Below are 20,474 nucleotides of genomic sequence, written 5' to 3'. Positions count from 1 at the left end.
ACAATGATCAATTTACATTGACCTAGGGCTGGGTGAGCTTTTAGATGGTAATTGCCATATTGATTTGCATGCAAAAAGAAGACCTGCTAAAATTAAAGACCGGAAGCTAAATTAAACTAAATTTATTGTCTAGGTGCAAACTAAAAGACTTGTTAAAGTCTACGATAGACTTGGAAAGCTATGATATTGAGAGAAACATGATTCTCACCCTGATAACTCTGTATAAAATGAATCTACATGACGGGACAAGGGGCAGCAAAGCACCCATTGTGAGTGGAGGCACACAAGCCGGGGCTGTTCCGTGTAAGCCCTGGCTCCCTAAACAATCAGAGAATAAAATATCTCCTCTGTCCAATGAAAATCTCGGTCTGAATGTTGGGATTGTCGTGCTAAGGAAAACAAAGCTTTATTTGGATAAGACAATTAAAGTGGAAAGCGCAGAATCCACCAGCCACACTGGGAACAGCTCGTATAAAGAGCTAAGTGTGTTCAGCAGAGCACAGGGGAAAGGGAGGCTTGGGGCTGTGCTGTGGCTGAGCCTGCATCAGGAAAGCCTGTCGTTGTGCTTCCTCTGCTTCCTTCTCAGAGTGCTCCCAGCCTTGGTGCTCTCCTTTCTGTGGCTCCTGCTGCCTTTGGAGTAATCTCCCACATCCATGAGCTGCAGCAGCTTGGTGCTGTGGTGGGCTCCTTCCCCGTGCACCCCTGGACAGCCCATGGTGGGTTGCAGTCTGCCAGCTCATTCTTTCTCACAGTGTGGTTTGCTTTTCATTTTCAGCTGGAGCAGCTCTTGGTCTTACCCCAGTACCTCACCTGGGGGCCTTGTGTGCCTTTCAGTATTTGCATATTACAAAACATTTGGGCCTGTAGTGTCAGTTATAAAAGTGAGAATTCCACATTTGGGAGTATTGGAGTAGCTGGCACTTGGCACAGTTGACAGCAGAGAGGGAAGTACACCTGTACCTGCACAGACTGCATGCTTGGGGCAGCCTGGTTGGTGTCCTTGTCCCCGTGTGAACAGGTGCTGTGGGGCTGTCTGTCCCTCTCCCACCGCTGCGTTTCCCCTGTGTTCCCCTGGGGTGGGGTGGCATTGCATCTGGGAGGCTCCCGGAGGGCTCAGACAGCTTTGTGGGGCTGGTTTAGTCATGGTTTGAGTATGGCATTTGTGTACGGTGACAGGTAGGGACAGAGAAGTGAAATCAAAGCTGGAGGGGCGTATTCTCAGCTCTCCTTGAAATTCACAGAGAACTTGTTAATGGCACAAGAAGGGATGGGCTGAGCTCCTCTTTCTAAGTGTAAATTCCCTCCCTGAGCCAAACTTTCTCCATGTGAAAGCTCCTGGCTATGGAGAGATCCTGCAGGGATCTCTGATCCTCGGGCAATCCCCTTTGCTCCCACGCCCTGGTGTGCTGGGTTGTGCTTTAAGCTTCTCCGACTTGCCCACAGCAGTGGGAGGCTGAGCTGGGTGTTGAGGAAAGCCCTTCCCGCAGCCTGCAGTCCCCCAGGCTCACCTTGCTCTGGCCTGCTCGTGCTCCCCCGTGCAGTGTTTTCCTTTCCTCCTGTGTCGGTAGTCGAGCACAAAGTGGATTAGCAAAGCCCCGTGCAGAATTAAGCAGCCCGGTGTGAAGTTATGTGGATGGAGCTCTGAGGACTGGCCTGCCTTGCCCTGCAGACCTCCTGTGCTGTGCCATGCTGTGCCGTGCCAGGGCAGGGCTGGATGCTTTGCAGGGTGTCAAGGCCTCGCTGGTCAATTAGAGAAATACCTCTGGCTAAAGTTGGGAGCAGCAGGGGAAGCTGGAGCAGCACTTGTGCAAGCAGGAAGTGATCTCCCAGGGTAAACGTTTTAATGGAAGTGTAACCTGGCATTGCACAAAACCCCAACCCAGGGTGGCTGCTGCCAGCTGGGGAGGATGCAGGGCTGGAGGAGACGCGTGGGAGGCCGTGCTGTGCCGTGCTGTGCCGTGCCAGAGCACCCACAGCCCAGCCCTGCGTGCCGTGCTGGAGGCGGCTGTGGCGCGGCCTGCCCTGAGCAGGTGGCTGAAGGTTGTCTTATTTTAGCTACAGAAGTATCTCTCTAGATCCATTACTGCGAGATCTCGTTTGCAATAAACTATATTGGCTCCCCTCTTTATACAAATTGCTGGTATGAAAGAAAACCCAGCCTATATGCATGGAGGCAGGCATGAGCTAGTGAGATCAGGTTTCCTACTGAGCTCCCAGAGGAGAAGTCAGCATTTGATTGAAGCTACACTTGGTTCTTGGTTCCCAGGGGACAGCAGCCCTGAAACACGAGAGCCCTCCCTCCTTTTTCCCCCTCTTCTCTCTCTTCTTCCTCTAAAAGCCTTTGTGCTGAAAGAGCCTCAGTAGGCACGAATCGCCTGTCTCTCACAAGACTGTGTTGCAGCCTTTGCTGACATTGTTCTGTTAGCAGTGGTTTTTACCAGGCCAGCAGATTTCTAGCTACGTATAGGCAATGAATAGTCGATGATACTGACCTGTGAATATGTACTGGTGTCTTTGGGTGGTGAATCTGATTCAGAAGTCGATTGGAGACTTACCACATGAGTGTGAAGCACCATACCTGCCGGGGTAGTACTGCCCTTTGGCGAGAGTTAGGCCAACATGGAGACATGCTTCCAATAAAGTCAGCGATTTTTCCTTACTGGTGGTGCCTCCCAAGCTGCGTATAGGTACATAGAAAGTGTTATTTCAGCTCCTGTGGCCTCGTGAAGAGTTTGTGCGGGACACAAATTTCAGAGAAAGTTGCTGTGTCTTGGTTTTCCCTTAAGAGATGCGCAACTTGGGTAATGCCAGGAGTCAGAATGGGCAAGGAAAGGTTTCCTCGAACAGATTTATTTTCCCCATGCTTCTGTAAAGTAAATTCCACGTCTCCTCCAACTTTGCTGCTGATGTAAAAATAAATAAAGGCAGGGAAGGAGCTATGAGGATTTACACTCAAATTCCAGCTGTGCCCAGCAAAAGGCCCCTCTGAGAGTTGGAAGCAAAGGAGTGTGCTGCACACTGGTTGTATCATGAACGAAGCTGGTTGTTGGCATTTTTCTTTTCTTGTTCTTTTTTTTCCTCCTTACGGTGGGAAGGAGATGTGGAAAGGAGAAGGTGGCAGCGTGTGTGCCGCCCGGCTGAGCGGAGGGGCCGCGGCTTGCGGGGTCACCGCGCCGGGCAGGGGTGGCGGAGGGGCCCCTCGGCGGGCGGTTCGCTGCCGCAGCAGGTCGGAGGCTGCCAAAGCAGGTCGGAGGCTGCCGGCGGCGGCCCGGGGCCGGGCAGGGATCGGGGGAAGCCCGGCTTTCCCGGGGCAGGGCTGCTCGGAGGCGCGCCGCGCCGCGGGGGCGAGCTCGCCGTGTGCCGCGGGGCGCTGCGCAGCTGCAGGCGCGGCTTTCCCCGCTACAGCGGGGTTCCCCCTCGCCTTTCCCAAAAGCCAGACCGAGAGCGGAGCTCAACTTGCGATTGTGCAGGCGTTTCGTGGGGCGTGAGTGCTGACTGGAAACGCTTCTGTGCTGTGGGGGAGAGCCCCGCGGCGCTTGGCACCCACCGGCATCGGGCTGGCGGAGCAGCGCCCGCAGCCCCGGCCCGGCCCGCGGAACCCCCCGGGCAGCGCCGCTCCGCCCGGCCAAGCTCCGGGAACGAGCCCGGTTGTGGCCCCGGGGCGGGGGAGGTGGGTAGAGGGTGTTCCTTGTTTCGAGTAAACCAGCTGCAGTAGTTGATGGTAAAGCAATGAAGGCAGACACAATGCTGCTGTTGTTGGTTTGATCTCTAACTGGGGATTGTTAGTCTGGATTTAACTCTGTGGCAAGGGGGGCGGGGGTTTTGAGGGGAGGGGGGAAGGCGAAGGCTGTTTACAGCCAGTGCAAATAATGTGACAGCTGTTGGAGCGCGAAAAGCCCGCGCCTCGCCGGCACTCGCACACAAAAGCTCTCGCTGCGGCCGGAGTGGCCCCGGGGCCGCCCCGCCGCTCCCGGAGGCACCGCCCGGCGCTGCGGGGCCCGGCCGGGCGCCCCGGGGCCCGGCGGCATCCCGGGCGGCGGCGGCGGCGCCCAGCCGCGCTCCCCTGCCGCCCGCCGCGACGCTTCGGCGAACGCCGCTGGCCGGGGAGCAGCGTTCCGCCCCCTCCCCCCGGCCCCTCTTTCCGCCTCCGCTTGATTTACAAGCGCGGGGAGGCAGCTGGAGGAGCGGCCGGCTCCGTGCCCGGCCCCGGCGCTGGGAAATCCCTCCCGGCGGCAGGTTCGCGCCGGCCCCGGGGGCTGTGCGGGCGCGGTGTCCCGGCAGCCCCGAAGCAGGAGAGGGCGGCCCGGCTGCGAGCCCGGCCGGCCCGGGGCACGGCACGGCACGGCACGGCGCGGTGCGGGGGCTGGCAGCACGTTTCCCTCACAAACACGTGTTGGCAGAGAAGTTGCCGCTTGAGATGGCAGCGTACGACCCCTGATAACCTGGATGTGCAGGGATCCCTGGAGTAGGTCTTCAGTGAAAAACTCCTCGTGCATATAAATTCCCTGAGTGGCTATTTTCTGCTCAAAGCCTCCGCATCTAAGGCCCTCGGTGTGTCTTCTGAGCGTAGGATATAAAATGCTGTCTGTTCTTGAAGTTTGCTCTGGTACCCAGAGTGATCTCCTGGCCCTTTCAGAAGAACCTCTGGAAAGTCGAGGAAACTTAGAGAACTGGGTTCCAGCCTATATTTGTACCTGACATAATTTCGCTACCTACGAGAACCGCTGTGTTTTATATAGTAAGTGACCTCCACGTACTATTGTCTTTTTGACGAGGCGTCTCTGGGGTGGAGAGCAGGTAAGAAGGGGGGGGAGATGCTTATTTCCTCCCTCACCCCCCTTTTAGTCGTTTTGGTCGATGGGTTGTCTTTATCTATTTCTCTCCAGTCAATCTATTATGTATTTTTTTTTTCTTTTGGCCTTGACTGTCCCCTTGGTCCTTTATGGATTACACTGTGCTATTAGTGGCAAAAGTACACCAGTAGTCATTCCACAATTTTAGCATCAATTCCTATAAACTGGTGTTTTATATGACATGTGCCATTTTTCTGCAAGAATACTGCTTGCGAAACTAGTTTCGCCTTGGAGCAAAGGCGGAAAGATAAACAAGCCTGCATAGCCAAAACACTTGCATAGCCAAAACACTGGCAATTGCTGCCTCCTTCCAAATCTTTTAAAGTCACGGAGCAATATTTTAAGGATTATGCTGCTGCCTCTGAAGAGGGAATGTCGGCGGCGTTAAAAAAAAAAAAAAGCTAATGCAAATTAGAGAAAAATAATTTTCTTTCAGCGATATGCAATGCATTAGTCACTTGTTATCATGCTTAGAGGCAGACCTCATTTGCGCGTCTGCCAACTCGTTCACATCTGCTCAGAGCTGTTCAGGGCATTTTAACCTTGGCGGTGTCGTGTCGTAGTCCCACGGATCAAGAACGAGTAATTAAAGCTCTAAGCAGCAGCAAAAAATTCATAGCCGCCCATCTGCATCGCAGTTCATTCGCTGCTTTGTTTCGGTGCGGAGCGCCGGGATGGGAAGGCAGGGCCGGTGGCGGCCTGCACGCTGCCTCCTCCACACCGGGGCACCGCCGCTACCGGCAACTTTATGTCCTTTTAATTTCCTTTTTCTTTTTTTCTTTGTAATTTTTGTATTTTTTCACGTGGTTTTGTTTCCTTTTTTTTTTTTTTTTTTTTTTTTTTTTTTTTTTTTTTTGCCCCCGGTGCGTTCCGCACGCAGAGTCGGGCGGCGTTTGGCGCTGGCTGTGCCCACCCTGGACTGACCTTTCCTCTGAAGGTGGAGAAGGTGGTGGATGTGAGGTCGGGACACATTGCAGAGATGTTTAGTCGAGGTGCTCGTGATGCAGCTTTCGTAACTGAGGGCTCGCCAGCGCTTTCCAGAAGTGCTCGGGAAAGCGTTTCCCGTTAAGGAGAAACGTTAGCGCCATAAACCCGACATAAACTTTGGGGCGAGGCTAATTTTTATGCATTGTTTAGCAGAAACCAGCTTGTTTATTTGTTTGTTGTTAGGAGTAGGAGTAGGGAATTAAAAAAGAAAAAAAAAAAAAGGAAAACCCCCCCAACTTCCCAAGCACTTTTCCTTGCGTGTACTCGCCGAGGTCCCCGTGCCCCTGCCCTGGCCCTGGCGTGGCTGCGCAGACAAAGCCCTGCGGGAAGCTGGAGGCTTCCATGCTGGCCGCGCTAGGTACAACGAGAGACGGAGGCATCTAAGTTTAATATTTGCCTCTTGTGCGCGGCCATTTGCTGCATGAGGAGCGGAGCCGCCGTCCCCCGGCGGGGCTGCGGGGCTGGGGGAGCGCAGGGAGCTGCTCCCCATCCATCAGCCCCGCGAAAGCTGTTGCTCCGTAAATGAGGGAACCACAGGCCCTGTCAGCCGCAGTTATGCAAAATGAAGTCGTCCGTGATCAATATCTCCCAACGTCCCCGACGGATGTGTGGGGGGGCCGCCCCCGCCCAGCGTGCCGCGCCGGGGAGCGGTGTGCCGGGCTGGCCGGAGGGAAACCAAGGGCGTACGGCCCATTAATCACTCCACCCCCCGGGGGTGCGGCGGGGGCTGGGGGAAGGAAACGGGGGCCGTGCTCCGGTATTTCTGCCAGGATAACGTTGCGGAAGTGAGCGCAGGCCTTCGCCCAACTCTCGCAGGAGCGCTGGGACTTTTGTATTCGGTGTGGGGGGGTTCCCCCCTCCCACCCTGCCTCCTAAGTTTCCCGAGCTATTGGGGGCAGGGGAGTGCTCGCCGGAGCCCGGCTAATAGCGAGCCCGTGGCGCTGCGCTCTCCCAGCCTCCCGCGGACGAACAATGGGGGACGAGTGGGGGGAAGGGGCTGGCTCGGTGGTATTTTTCGTTTTTCCCCTTCCTCCCCCCTGTTTTTGCTTTTTCCTTTCTATCCCCCTCCTGGAAAGCAAAAGCCATAGGGAATAAAGGCAACAATGAAGGGTTCCCGGGATGCCGATTGCGCGGCGGCTTAATGGGCTGGTCGGGGCGCAGGCCTGCGCTTTTCCTTCCCTGCGCCGGGAATGCGGCCTTAAATTACCTGAAATGCACATTTCTGCCTGGCTCGCGGTGCGTGGGTGTGTGTGCTTGCGTGTGTGAGTGTGTGTGTGTGTGTCCCTCTCTCTCCCACTGCTGCCGCTGCTCCGCCTGCGCAGCCCGGGCTCGGCTGCTGCTGCTGCTGCTGCTGCCTGTTGTCTCTGGCAGCGGCAGCGGAAACCTCGCTCCCGTGCGTGCGCGGTGTGTGTCTGTACGTGTGTGTGTGTCTGTCTGTGTGTGTTGTGTGTGTGTGAGAGTGTGTGTGTCCGCGTGTGTGACTAAAATGGCGCGGCCGGCCTCGGTATAGGGAGATGCCGTGGCGGGTGGGCGATGTAAGGGAGCCCGGGCTCTCTCCCGTCTGCGCGGGGGCCCGGGGGTTCCTGCGGCTGAGCCGGTTTGTGGCTCCCTCCGCCGCCGCCGCCTCCTCCAGCAGTAGTATCCTTGTTTCCCGGCACGGCCGGAGCGGCGGCAGGAATCCCCCGGCCCCCCCGGAGCGCCCGTCCCGCCCGGCCACCGCGGAGAGCGCCTGGGGGGACGGAGGCATCACCCGCTGCGGGGGAGGGACGGGGGGCCCGGGGCTGGGCGCCGTAGCGGCGGTGCGGGGCTGCCGGTGCGGCGGACGGGGTCGGTGTTTCCCGCGAATCTCTGGGAAATCCTTCGTGCGGTGATGCCTCAAAGTTGGGTACCAGCCGCCTCACCTCCCCCCGCTGTGTGTGTGTGTGTGTTTGTGTGTGTGTGTGTGAGCCGTTGCAGCCACTCTATCGCACCCCCACCATGTGGTTTAAGCAGAGGGAGGGGGGGGATGACGTGAGTGCCCCCGCCATACGAATGTCCCGTAGCCTTCAGGTATGGGCATCGCGGTGTGCGGAGGCAGCCCTGGCCGCCCCAGGCAGCTTTGGCCTCGGGGAGCGAGTGCCTGGGCGCCCGGGTCTTCCCCCGGGGCTCCGCGGCAGGCAGTGCCGTGTGGGCTCCAGGGGAAGGCAGCCAGGGTTATTTGAAGGATCGCCAGCCATTTTAACTTTCCCTCATTGGCCTCCTCCCCCGCCCCCTTCCCCAGTTCCTAGGCTTATCATTAATTGAAAACTTTTTTTTCCTCCCCCCCTTTTGGCTGCCGCCGGCAGCAGCTGAGAGCGATGCAATGATTCGCCTCGCAGCATATGGGAGAGGGGATCGCGCCGCTGCCGCTCCTGTCTGTGCCGGGTCCGAGGCGTGACAGGCGGCGCGGGGCCGCCTCTGCCGGGGGGTGACCCCGCCGCACCGGGGGTGTCCCCGCGGGGCAGAGCGGCGCTGCCCGGCGAGGGGAGGATGCCCCGCCGGCTCGGCAGCCCCGGGTGCCCCCGGTCGGCTCCGCCGTGCCGTGTTTACACGGCAGCAAGTCCCGGTCGCTGTTGACACGTGACGGTGTGGGAGCCGCGGGAGGGGGGACACGGGGGACACGGGAGCGATGGGGGGTGGCTGCGGCAAGAGCCTTAAAATAGGGGCCGACCCCCTCGTGCTGCCTGCACGCTGCCTAAACCGAGATGCACTACTGTCGTGCATGACTCTATATGTATTTTAAAGCGGTTTAGCGATCTCGCTGGCGCATTGTGCTTAGCTTTATGGTTAAATGAAATGCCACACGTCCCGGGTAAAGGTCAAACTTCTTCTCTAATCCGCGGATCCGTGCGGCGGCTACTTAGTCTGCAGCTTCCTCCTCTGGTTTACAAAACGTGTCACTAGCGGTGATGTCGTGTGGAGATTGCTTAAAAAAACCCCCACAGTATATTTTATTTTTTCATACATATATATATAAAAAGCGCAGCCAAGCCTATTCTTTTAACACTTGTCTAATATTAGATCGCTGGCTGCTGCCAGAGCTTTATACGGCGCATTGTAAACGGTGCAGCAATACGGTGTCTCTGAAGTCTCCTTTCTAGCCGTGGCACAGGTCGTTGTTCCTATAAGTCGTAAATATATAAGTCGGAGGTACAAGATAAACGAGGTACCTAAACACATTCATAAGCATCAGCCCGTATTTAAGCTTATAAATACCGTGCGAGCGCTGCCCTTTAAATCAAGCTCCAGATGATCGGGGCTGAGGGCTAATCGAAGTAGATCACTACGAGTCCCCGATTGCTTTTCACTTCTTTCTCAGGGATTTTCACAAATCTAGAAATGATCCTTCCAGTGGCCTGGAACCGGGCGGCCGCAGGGCGGGGGGAAGGGGGCCCGGGGGGTGGGGGGGTGATGTGGGGGAGGGCTCTGAGGCCGGTAATTTATTGCATCGCTTTTAATATCCCAAAGGCTGGGTTGTTTGCCGAAGCTCCCTGCGCTCCGTCGGTGCCATCGGCTCTCGCAGAGGTTTTTTTTTGAACCCCGCGCAGCCCTCCCCGCCGGCTGCCGCTGCTGCTGCCGGCTCCGTGGCTTGTGCAGTGGAAACTGGCAGGCTGCCAGGCGGAGCTCGGAGGTGGAAAAGAGTAAAGGCGCCAAAAGGGAACTCGTGCGCCGCTGCAATTCTCCTCCCGAGCCGCTTCCTGGCTCGCTGCAGCCGCCGGCCCCGCCGGGCTTCCTCCGGGCGCCCCCCCCTCATCCCCTCCGCCCCTCCACGCCCCTCGCCGGGACTTTCACCTCGCAAACTCGCCGGCAGGCACCCCGGGGTCACGGGGGTGGAGAGGGAGGGGGAAAAGAGCCGGCTGCCCTGTCCCGGGTGGCGCTGCCATCGCCTCCTCTTTTCCCCCGGAGGCACGGAGAAGTGGAGTCTTCCTCTTCCTCCTTCTCCCCCTCCCCGCGGGCATCGGGTTTTTCTCGTTTCCACGCCAGCAGCGTGTTAACAAAACTTTGCTGCTGCTGGCGTCAATGGCTGCCAAAAGTCTGTTGACGTTGCGAGGGAGACCCGAACGTGTCCCTTTTTAATCAGCGGCCCGAGCGGTGCGGTGTGTGCCCGTGCCTGCCTCTGCGGCGCGGGCAGCCAGGGAGGTGGGTGGGTGTTCCCGGCACGGCTCGGCACGGCTCGGCTCGGCTCGGCACGCCGGTGCCCCGCTCGGCAGCACGCCGGGAGGCAGGTTAGTGCTTGCAGGCGCTTTTCACAACTGGTTTCACACGGCGGCATCGCTGCGGAACCGCGTGTGCGTTGCGCGTCTCACTCTCTTCCACCCCCCCCCACCCCGCGCCTCCCTCCCTCTCTTCCTCCCGTCCTCCCTCCCTCCTCCGTGCATCACCGTCTATATTTAGCCGCAAATGGCTTTATCGGCCAGACACCTCCCGGAGGAAATGCCGTGCGCGCTCCGGCTGCCGAGCCCCGCTCCGCGCCCCGCCGCGCAGCGCAGCGGGGGCGGCCGGGGGGGCTGCGGCGCCCCGGGGCGGGCTGGCGGTGGCCCGGTGGGTGACAGCAGGAGGGAGGGAGGGACAGACGTGTCCTCGGTTTCGTCGGTGCGCTGGGGCGCTCAGCCCGCCGTCGGGGTTGCATAACGGGAGCGGCTGCGCCCACCCCCGCGGAAGCTGGGTGTATAAATAGGTGCGGTGCCCCCCACGCCCCCATCGCTGTCCCCCCCGTCCCCGCAGCGCTGAGCGCTTGTGGCGCTGCCCGCGTTTGGCCGATCCTCTGTGAGCCGGTATCCCTCGACAGGCAGCTGCTGGTGGGGAGGGAGAGGAGGGGGAGGGACGGGGTGTGCGAAGAGTTAAAAGTCTGCTGCTTGTTGCAATGAAATTATGGCTGGCAGTGGCGCCGCTGCTCGTTCAGCAGACCTCCACTTTTAAACAGTTCACAAGAAGTTCATCAGGGCGGCGATGATTATAAGTGCACACACGCGCGCACCCGGGGCGCACGGCGACAAGGGGTGGCTTTGGGGAAGGGGCTGGCAGCCCTCGGGGCGCGGGCTCTGACCTGCCTGGTGGCCCCGGGACATCCCAGCACGTCCCTGCGGCCGGGCGGGTTCTGCCCTTGCTCGGGTGGTGGTGGCTGTGGGACATGGGGCCTCCAGATTACCCGCTCTTGGCTGGCGAAGCTCTCGTTCCCCCCATGCAACTTCAGCATTTCGCTATCTGCACGTGTCAGGGGATTGATGGGCTTCAGTTCAGGCACCTCGCCTTATCTTAATGATACATTTCCAGCGGGGAAAGCAGGCGGGGAGGGCGCAGGCAGCCCCTCGGAGGAGCCTGGCCCCAAAGGGAAGCGGGGCACAGAAATCGGGGCTGTGCCGTCGAGGCCCTTCCCTGCGCCGGTGTCTGTCCCTTGGAGATGAGGCAGCGCACGGGGTGGCTCTAACCTTACGTAAAACCCTAAATCACTCTCTCCATGCTGCTGCTGCCTCTATTGAAAACATTACGAGCGGCGCATCTGGAAACCAGTAAATCTGTCCAGAAAACGTCTTTCCAGCGAAATAACTCCTTTTGAATGATAGCGCGGTAACTAAACCTCCGTGGATTTTTGTTTCCTCGCGGCGATTTGTGCGGACTTCATTAGGAAAAGCTAACCGTTGTGGAGAAAGGAGGGTCAACGCGCCGTTTCATTAATATACATTTGTTCCAGACGTGGAGTTTTGCACAAAAGGCCTCTCTGAGGGGAGAAAAAAGTGTTGGGGAACAAGGCTTTCCTGCCGTTTCAGTTCTTAAACCTCTCTGAACGTGTGTGAAGTATTGTGTTAAAGGCCCAATCTGGGCTTCTTCCCTATTAAATGCCAAAGTGATCATTTGCATATTTTGTAGCCTGACAAAGGAAATGAGTTTGCTGGGGAAGCATGGATGCTTTGGGAGACGTTAGGCATTAAACTCCCAGTGGTCAATCGCCCGTTACTGGCTTGTGTGTGTGTGTAAAAGGAGTATCATGCCTCCTGCTTAAAGGCTTCTATTTTTGTGAGAGAGGAAGAGCTGAGGGATATCCTGTGCATTAAAGGCTCCCCCTACTTATTAACCCAGCATTTAGCAGCAGGATGCAGGCTGAAGCTCAGTCAAAAGAAACGACTCAACCTCCGAAGAGCAATTAAAATCTTGCACTGGAATAAATCATGCGCCGCGATAATCCTGTTAATAAAACGCAGCTTGTCCTGACACTTCGCTCATGCAGCAAACTAGAATTTAATGCGAGCGGAGGTGGCATTAGGCAAGGTAGAGGGGAGGAAAAGCCTTTCCCTCTGTGCCACTGGACGTGAAAATGTGGTTACCTTTCACCTGCCTCTCTGGCTGCACACAGCGCCGATCCTCTTGGACTGCTAATACTTCTCCAGTGAGTCCGCTAATGATTTCTTTCCCTGGAGTGAGCAGGCATCATTGAATTACTGAAAGCACTCGCAGCAGCAGCAGCAGCAGTGGCAGCAGCAGCGCAGCAGCTCCAATGCAGAAGCCACCAGGGCTCCTCGCTTAATCAAATCAAGGGGTGGGGAGCTCGCCAACCCACTTACTATTTTTAACCCCTTTCTCCAAGTTAGTCATGTGCAGACGCTGAAAGGGAGGGTTTTATTTAGATGCTGTCTGTAGCAGCGTCTCTTCAGTTTTAAGTCCTCGTGTAAAAGCCTTATCAGCAATCAGCGTGGCTAATACACGCGGTATGTGGTTGTTCTTGCCATGCTCTCCTGCTCCTGTGTGTTCCTAATGCAGGGCTTCTGTGAGCTCCTGTGGGTTGTTTAAGTGTCCCCCCACGCTCACGGGGTCTCCCTGCTTGGTTCAGTCTGTGTGAGACGAAGATTTGGGGACTGGTGCGTACTCGGCCGGCTGAGTCATTTCTTGTGAAAATGAAATGCTGCGGAGAAACTTTTATTTGTCGATAGTCTGGAATGATTCTTAATTTTCTGGATGTGCGCTGGGGAAAAGATCCATCTCCTCTGACCTATAAATGCCCTCAATTTGCTCCTTTATTGCCGGGTATCTCCCTTAGCGGTTAACGTAGGCAGCTCACTCCCAGCACCAATCCTGCATTCATTATTAATTACCCGGAGGGAGGCTGGCTGCTCCGCCGTGATGTTTGCACTTCCTCCTAGACAAATCTGCTCAACTTTTTTTTTTTTTTTTCTTTTTTCCTTCTTTTCTTTTTTCTTAATAGAATATCAAACCTCGAAGAAAAGCGTTGATTTTTAAGGAGACGTCATGCTTTCTGCAACTCCCCTGTATGGCAACGTTCATAGCTGGATGAGCAATGAAAGGGTCCGCATGTGTGGAATTAATGAAGACAGGTAAATATTTAAGCTTCTGGCGAGTTAAAGCACACTGTGGTTCTGCAGAGCGAGGTCTCGGAGTTTGCTCACTTCCCTAACACTGGAGCAGAAAGCTGCCACCTTGAATCGAGATCAGCCCAGCTTGGAGGGAGGGCAAAGGAGAGAGTCAAGACGTGCCTGAGAGCAGTAGAGCAGATGCTGATTTACTATGGAACAGGCAACCTGGGTCAGTGAAGTGGGGACGCACCCAAAGCAGCCTTTGAATGTGCTTTTACAATTAATTTATTGTTCTGCATTTGTGAAGGGGGATTAAACCAAATAGTGCACGTTTCCTTGTGGAGATTCTCTGCAGCAGAGGGGCTCGTGCCTGCAATTTGGTGTTCCTTGCCTGTGGACCAACAGCTTGTCATGTGGAATAGGATCAGTAGTGTCTGTCTCCCACAAGTGAATTTCTCCTCCTCCTCACCTTTTTTCCTGCTGAATATAATTCAATTGATGATCAAAATCACAGTTTTTGATGGGATGACACAAGCACTGGCAGGTGTCCCCTTCCCTTAAATCCCAGCTCTTTAAAAGCAAAATGATGCTGGACAGAAGCTGCAGATGCGCCTCCAGTTCTCTGTGCCAATTTTGTGTGGTTTTAGTGCTTTTCTCTCTTCTCATTCTCTGTTCTCACTGTTGTGTGAACAGCCTCCAAAAAGCTGGTGGAAGTTTTTGGTCTTTGCAGGGAATGCTATTTGCAAACATAAACTGAGGGAAAACAGCCAAGCATCTCACTTTGCTTTCTCACCCTCCCTCCCCACTTTCCTCCCAGTTGTTCAGGGATAATAACTGCATGTGCTGCTTGCAGGGAAGGTGAATCTTTTAAAAACAAATGGAATAAAATTGCATTTCTGCTTTATGGTGATGATATGCCTTTAAGCACTTCGATTGAAAGGAGTTCTTTTGGGTAATGCTGAAACTTTCCTTCTGCTGCATGTCAGTGGTTTTTATCCCTGGGATTTGAAATTTGGCACTAAGGTATATTCTTTATTGGTGATTTCTGTGATAACAAGTCCCAGAGCTGCAACACTGCTATGGCACAGATGTGCAGCTCCCTCTTAAGCATGGAAGAGCTTATGTTCATATGATATTAGCGTGTGTGTTTTAATTTTATCCTCAGCAGTCTTTATGGATGGTATATGAGCAGAGTATGTTTAAAATGGGATATTCTCCCCTTGGAAAAAGGAAAGGGCAAGGAGCAAAAGAGAAGACCTTGACAAAAACCGCTTGCCTTGGAAGAGGCTGCTGTGAGATGTACTTGGTGTGTTCTTGTTGTCAAAGTCCTTTATGCTTATTTTCAAATGGTCCTTGCTTTTCAAAGTAGTCAGCATGTATGGGTAGAGAGAAGGATTAATATGTTATCTCATGGGACTTCCCTAGGGGAATCAAAATATGGAGGTGATCTGATATTGCACTGACCTGAGATGCACAGGATGTTTTCAAATAGTAAGCTTCTGTTTTTCAATAGGAAAATTCCCGTTAACGATGCTGATGCACCGAAAAGCAGACTGGAGTTGAGGGAGGAAAATCACCTGAACCACAGTGTGGTAAGAAGTTACAAGCTTCATGCTGCAGATGAATTTGTGCCTGTCCTCCCCACCATGACTGACTCCTGCCCCTGGCTGTTATTACATGATCCATTTGGAGAAATGATTAAAACACCTTCCTGTTGCAGCCCTAGTGGGCTTGGGCACATTCAGGTTGTTTCTGTGAAACAGTGAAGTTGGGGCTTTGTTTATTTATATTGTTAATTTCTTGATGCTTTGTGATGTATGTTCTTGTATGACTTCAGATTCTTGGTTTTGCTGTTACATGTGAATAATGCCATGCAGAACACCGGCATGTGTGTCAAAAATAGTTCATGTAAGCATGAAGAACATCAGTGTTCCAGCAAAGCTGGTGGGGTTTTCCTTTCTTTGAGTCTACATGGGCAGCAGCAGGTGGGAAGGAAATTTGATGGCAGACCTTTCTTCATGCTGCACCCTCAGATGCCTTGCCCCATGAATCATGTGGCAGTGGTGAGCCCCAGAGCAGAGAGAGGTGGAAGGAGAGGTCCTGGAGGAGGATGAGGAGGAGAGGCACTCAATCCTTCTCTTTCTAGTCTCCATGCCACAGCCCACCTCTTGTTCTGGGAGGGCTGGGACTAAAGGGCTGATTGCACAGGAGCAGTGCCTCTGAGCATTGTCTCTGGGCCACTCCTGGCTGCTTGAGTCCTCACACCTTTGTTCTTGGCTGTTTGAATTTTGTATTTGGAGAGATTGGTGTTGATGTTTGTGGTGTTATACATATTACCCTGTAAGTTCCTGTTCTCCCGTTTTCCAGTGTAATCAGCCTCTGTACGTTTTCACAACAAACAGCATGTTTGCATTGTTACTGTTTCTCGTCCAAAATGCTGATCTATGTGTAGCTTGAATGGTAGTCGTGTCAGTGAGATGTGAAAGTAACGTGCTTCTTGTTCTGTAAAGGTGGATGCGACTACAGCACATCGCATCGACAGCCTCGCAGCTCTGAGTATGGACAGGACTGGGCTCATGCGAGACGGACTCAGAGTGCCCAGCAGCATTGTCTACTCCAGCTTGTGTGGACTTGGCTCGGAAAAATCGCGGGATGCTACGGGTTCCATAGCCAGCCTGGGATTTACTCCTGAAAGAAATCCAGAGATACAGTTTAAGTCTAATCCTCCAGAAGCGGTGGAAAGCGCAGCTGTCTCTGGAAAAGCCCCAAACGGCTTCAGCGCTATATACAAAACACCACCTGGAATACAAAAAACCTCTGTCCCCACAGGGGAGACGCTGGGTTTGGACCGAGCTGCAGGTGACAGGCAGAGTCCCCTCGGTGTCAATGGTGCTAGTTACCTAAGGCTCCCCTGGGTAAACCCCTACATGGAGGGTGCAACGCCCACCATATACCCTTTCCTTGACTCACCAAATAAGTATTCGTTGAACATGTACAAGGCATTGCTACCTCAGCAGTCCACCTACAGCTTACCGCAGCACCTGGCTTACTCGCCCGTGTGTACGAACGGTGAACGTTTTTTATACCTGCCTCCCTCCCACTACGTTGCCCCTCACATCCCTTCGTCCCTGGCGTCGCCCATGAGGCTCTCGACTGCTTCAGCCTCTCCAGCAATCCCGCCTTTGGTGCACTGTCCGGATAAGAGCTTGTCGTGGAAGATGGGTGTGAGCCCGGGCACGCCTGTGGACACGCACGCCTACCCCCACATCCAGAGCAGCAAGCAGCCCCGGGTCCCCGCCGCCAAGCCAGCCCCTGCCAACTTGCCAGGAGATCCTGCACTCCTGCTGCCGCACTCGCCCCGGCCATCTCCCCGCCTCCCCCTGCCCGCCCAGGTCGGGGATGCCTATGCTGATTTCCACAAACATTTCCCCAGGATCACCACCTCGCCCTCCTCTGCTGTTACGCTCCCAAAGCCCTACGTGAACATCGGCAGTGAATTTCCACCTGCTCGCCTCTCCAATGGGAAGCTTCCCAAAGGCAGTGAGGCTGGGGAGGCACCCCTGCCATCTGCCCCCCATGCACGGAAAGCTGGCCACGACAGGAAGGACAGCAGGTCGCCCCCACTCCTGGAAAAGCAGACCCCGACCAAAGATGTCACCGACAAACCGCTGGACTTGTCGGCGAAAGTGGTCGATGCAGAAACCGCTGGCAAGTCTGACCACAGTAAGAAAATTATGCCAACAGTGCTGGTGCATGGAAGGGCAGGAGGGGGGACACACTTGCCAGGCGGTGACATCGTTCAGAAAGAAACCATTTCTCCCGGGAACAGCTGCCCCATCTACAGGCCTGAAATTATCAGCACGGCACCATCCTCCTGGATTGTACCCGGTCCCAGCCCCAATGAGGAGGCTGGGAAGAATGTCCAACTGAAAAACAAGGCACTGGACTGGGTGATGCCACAGCCACGGAGCTCCTCCTGCCCCAGGATGGGTGGCACGGAGGCTGTGGTTGGCAGCGTTTCGGGGACGGTGTCAGCAGGGGGACGGCCAGCGTCGGCGTCACCAGCTCCCAATGCCAATGTGGACTGCGCCAAGACGGCGCGGAGCTCTGCGGAGAGCACGGCCTCGGTTATCCAGCACGTCGGGCAGCCCGTCGCCGCCCCTGCTGCCAAACACAGCAGTAAGGTGGCCAAGTCCTGTGCTCAGGAAGCCAACTTCAAAGCGACTGAGACTGCCCTGGCCTCCAGCCCCATCTTCCTGCCGCCCAACGAGGCGTTTCGCTCCCCTCCTCTGCCCTACCCCAGGAGCTACCTCCCATATCCAGTGCCGGAGGGGATCGCCATCAGCCCCCTCACCCTCCACGGGAAAGGACATGTCTACCCTCACCCTGTCCTGCTGCCCAACGGCAGCCTCTACCCCACCCACCTGGCTCCCAAACCCGGCCTCCCTTACAGCCTGCCAGCCGGGAGGGGGGAGTTCATGACCTACCAGGATGCTCTGGGAGTGGGGATGGTGCACCCCATGCTGTTGCAGCATTCAGCTCTGGAAATCAATAAGGAGGAGAAGACAGAACGGAGGTCACGGTCTCACGAGAGGGTCCGCTACGAGGACCCGGCTCTGCGGGGCCGATTGCCAGAGCTCCTGGAGAGCGGTGGGAAGATGCATTTCGAAATGCCCAATGACAAGAGCGTGAAATTGCACCAGAACTCTGGCCATAGTAAAAACTCTGCAAAAAACGACAAACACCTTTTCCCGGATCTTCTGCGAGACGAGCAGGAAGCTAAAGGCGAAGCAAATGTAACGAAAGCCAGCTTTGCTACAGAAAGCAGTAATCAGACTAATGACCCTACAAAGCACAAGGTAGAGCAGGCGTCTCAGCACAGAGATTTTATTGTAATGAGAGAGGAGTTTGGAAGAAATAATGATGTTCACGAAACCTATAATTTCAAGCAAGCCCAGAGTTCATCAGTGTTCGGCTTAAGGAAAGAAGATTTATCTGTGAGCCAGCCTAAAGAGAGAGTGGCGGTCCAGCCTTCTCCTGTTTTCTTGGAAGGCGCGCACGAGAGCGATGCTCAGGCTCTGGCTTTTGGCAAGGTGCAGGAGGACGCGAAGCCGTTCTGCATGGGGACCGCGCCGCCGAGCATCGATGCCAGCCAGACCTATACCAAAGAGGGAGCCGACGAGGCGGAGTCTGCCGACGGCAAAGCGCTGAAACCCAAGCCGTCCAAACTGGCCAAGAGGATCGCAAACTCTGCCGGTTATGTAGGTGACCGATTCAAGTGTGTGACCACGGAGCTCTACGCCGACTCCAGCCAGCTCAGCCGGGAGCAGCGGGCGTTGCAGGTGAGCCCGCGCGGTCCAGCACCCGCCGCGCTTGCTGTCGGTATTTATTTCTCTGTTGCGAGCCACAGTTGAGTTTTTAAAGTTGAGAGAAGCGACGCAGGTGGGGAAGACCGGAATGGTTTTTTTGTTGGGGCGTATTGGCCATAAATTGGTTTTAAATAGCAAAGTGAGTTTATTAATGAGAGTGAGGAAATGTAAAGAATATGTGTGGCTTGTAGGTATGTATGGGCTAGCCAGCTTTAAAGGGCTGTTACTAAAATCTGATACAAATGTTAATGCACGTTAATGCAATGTTTGTGCAGTTTTGAGGGGAGTTGGACAGGCATGCATGTTACCTTGGCTGTAATTTCTGAGCTGGCCTGTGGTGCCAGCCAGCACAGCATACCCAGAAGTTTTGATTAGTATGCCAAACGTGCCATTGGATGGTGAGGAGCTGCAGTCATGCATTAGTGGGTCTCAGGCAACGTTGGTTCCAAGTGAGCGCCTAGGGAAGAGTAGGAGTGGTATTGAGGTTGATGCTGAGGGATGATAGACAGATATTGTGTAGGAATATTCTTAGGGTGTATTACTTTTAATGAAGGGATGAGTTAAGCCAAATTGTTTTGCATTGTTAAGAAAAGAATTGGTTTATGCTTATAAAAATGGATGAAATTATCTAAATGATCCATTGAGTGCCCATTTTAATTACATAGATGGAAGGATTACAAGAGGACAGTATTTTATGTCTACCTGCTGCTTACTGTGAGGTCAGTTCTTCAAATTTTTATTACTAGACTCTTACATAAACCTTTGAGTTAAATTTCATTTCCAATACACAAAGGGAAGTTTGTGGGCCATGGTCGTCTTTTATTCATTGTACGGTTTTGTGTTGTTGTTTTTTTTTTTCCTTTTTAATTTTATTTTATTTCTTTTCGTTTTTGTCTCTTTTTACCTCCAAAATGGAATGTTTTTGTTTTATATATAATATACATTTATATATAATCTTTTATATATATATACTTATATATGAAAGAATTGTGTGGCTATTTGCTTATAAGATGCTAGAACACTTGTTTTACAAGTCAGGTGTGTTAAAATCCTACCCTTAGCTGTTTATATGAAACCCTGGTTTTGAGTCAATTTTTCTTTGGAAATGCTTTCATATAAGGTAAGGTGTAAATGAAGTAGTTTTTATTGCAAGACTTTTTTTTTTTTATATCAATTCTCTTTCTAGCGTGCAATGATGCGCTTCTCAGAGTTGGAGATGAAAGAGAGAGAAGGCCAAACAGCTACCAAAGACTCAGAGGTCTGCAGATTCAGCCAGGCAGATTGGGAAAACTTGAAAGGAAACAGTGAAAAGAAGCCAAAGTCTGTTGCTCTGGAAGATGCCATTGCTGACCAAAATGACAATGACAGATGTAAGCGAATTTAGATGGCTTTCTGAAGCGTGTATGTGTCTCTTTGCCATGGCAGCTTGCAGCAAAGCAAGCAAATCTTCGTGTTCTCGCTGTGTTGCTGGTGAAAGTCACTGACCTCATCCTCTGCAGGTGCCGAGTTGCCACGGCTGGTACCCTCTGTGCTTGTCTTGGGGCTTGCAGGTTTCTGGTTGCCATTGCGCCTGCTTTTCGGGAGATAGTTAACTGTCTGTCTCTGCCTTAGGGAGATCCTCTTTGAACTGAGGGGGTACCACACCAGCCAGTGAAGGCAAAGGCCCAAGGTTATGTTTTAAATACAGAAAGGATGTGGGGGAAGACAGGAAAGCAAGGAGGAGTTCAGCTTCCTGAAGTTGCAGCAGCACTGAGAGATGCCAGTGTTGCAGTCTTCAGAGCAAGGATGGAGGGCAGAAGAGTGAAGGGAAGTGGGGAAGGATGTGATCTGCCAGGCTTATCCATAAAAGCTGGCAGTAACAATTCCAGATGATAAGAAGTTATTTTCCTGGTGACTTCTGCAGTGGCTGGGAGGTGTGTGAGGCGCAGGTTCTTGCAGGC

General features: G+C 54.1%; 1 protein-coding gene across 6 annotated transcripts in view; it reads left to right on the top strand.

Annotated features, from left to right (window-relative positions):
• BCOR (BCL6 corepressor) overlaps positions 1–20,474 on the top strand; it is a 59,408-nt gene that overhangs the window by 6,888 nt on the left and 32,046 nt on the right. For 5 of the 6 annotated variants that reach the window (XM_058018396.1, XM_058018397.1, XM_058018400.1 and 2 more), the window contains 5 exons: positions 13,057–13,186; positions 14,679–14,757; positions 15,676–18,507; positions 19,200–19,253; positions 19,721–19,904. In XM_058018396.1, coding sequence (XP_057874379.1) covers positions 13,101–13,186; positions 14,679–14,757; positions 15,676–18,507; positions 19,200–19,253; positions 19,721–19,904 — 3,235 coding nt within the window. In that variant the 5' untranslated portion in view covers positions 13,057–13,100. The remainder of the gene's footprint in view (positions 1–13,056; positions 13,187–14,678; positions 14,758–15,675; positions 18,508–19,199; positions 19,254–19,720; positions 19,905–20,474) is intronic. The other variant, XM_058018398.1, reaches the window with a different exon arrangement.

This window comes from Melospiza georgiana, chromosome 2 (genome assembly GCF_028018845.1).
Source record: "Melospiza georgiana isolate bMelGeo1 chromosome 2, bMelGeo1.pri, whole genome shotgun sequence".
NCBI classification, from domain to species: Eukaryota; Metazoa; Chordata; class Aves; order Passeriformes; family Passerellidae; genus Melospiza; species Melospiza georgiana.
This window is presented reverse-complemented; position numbering and strand designations above follow the sequence as displayed.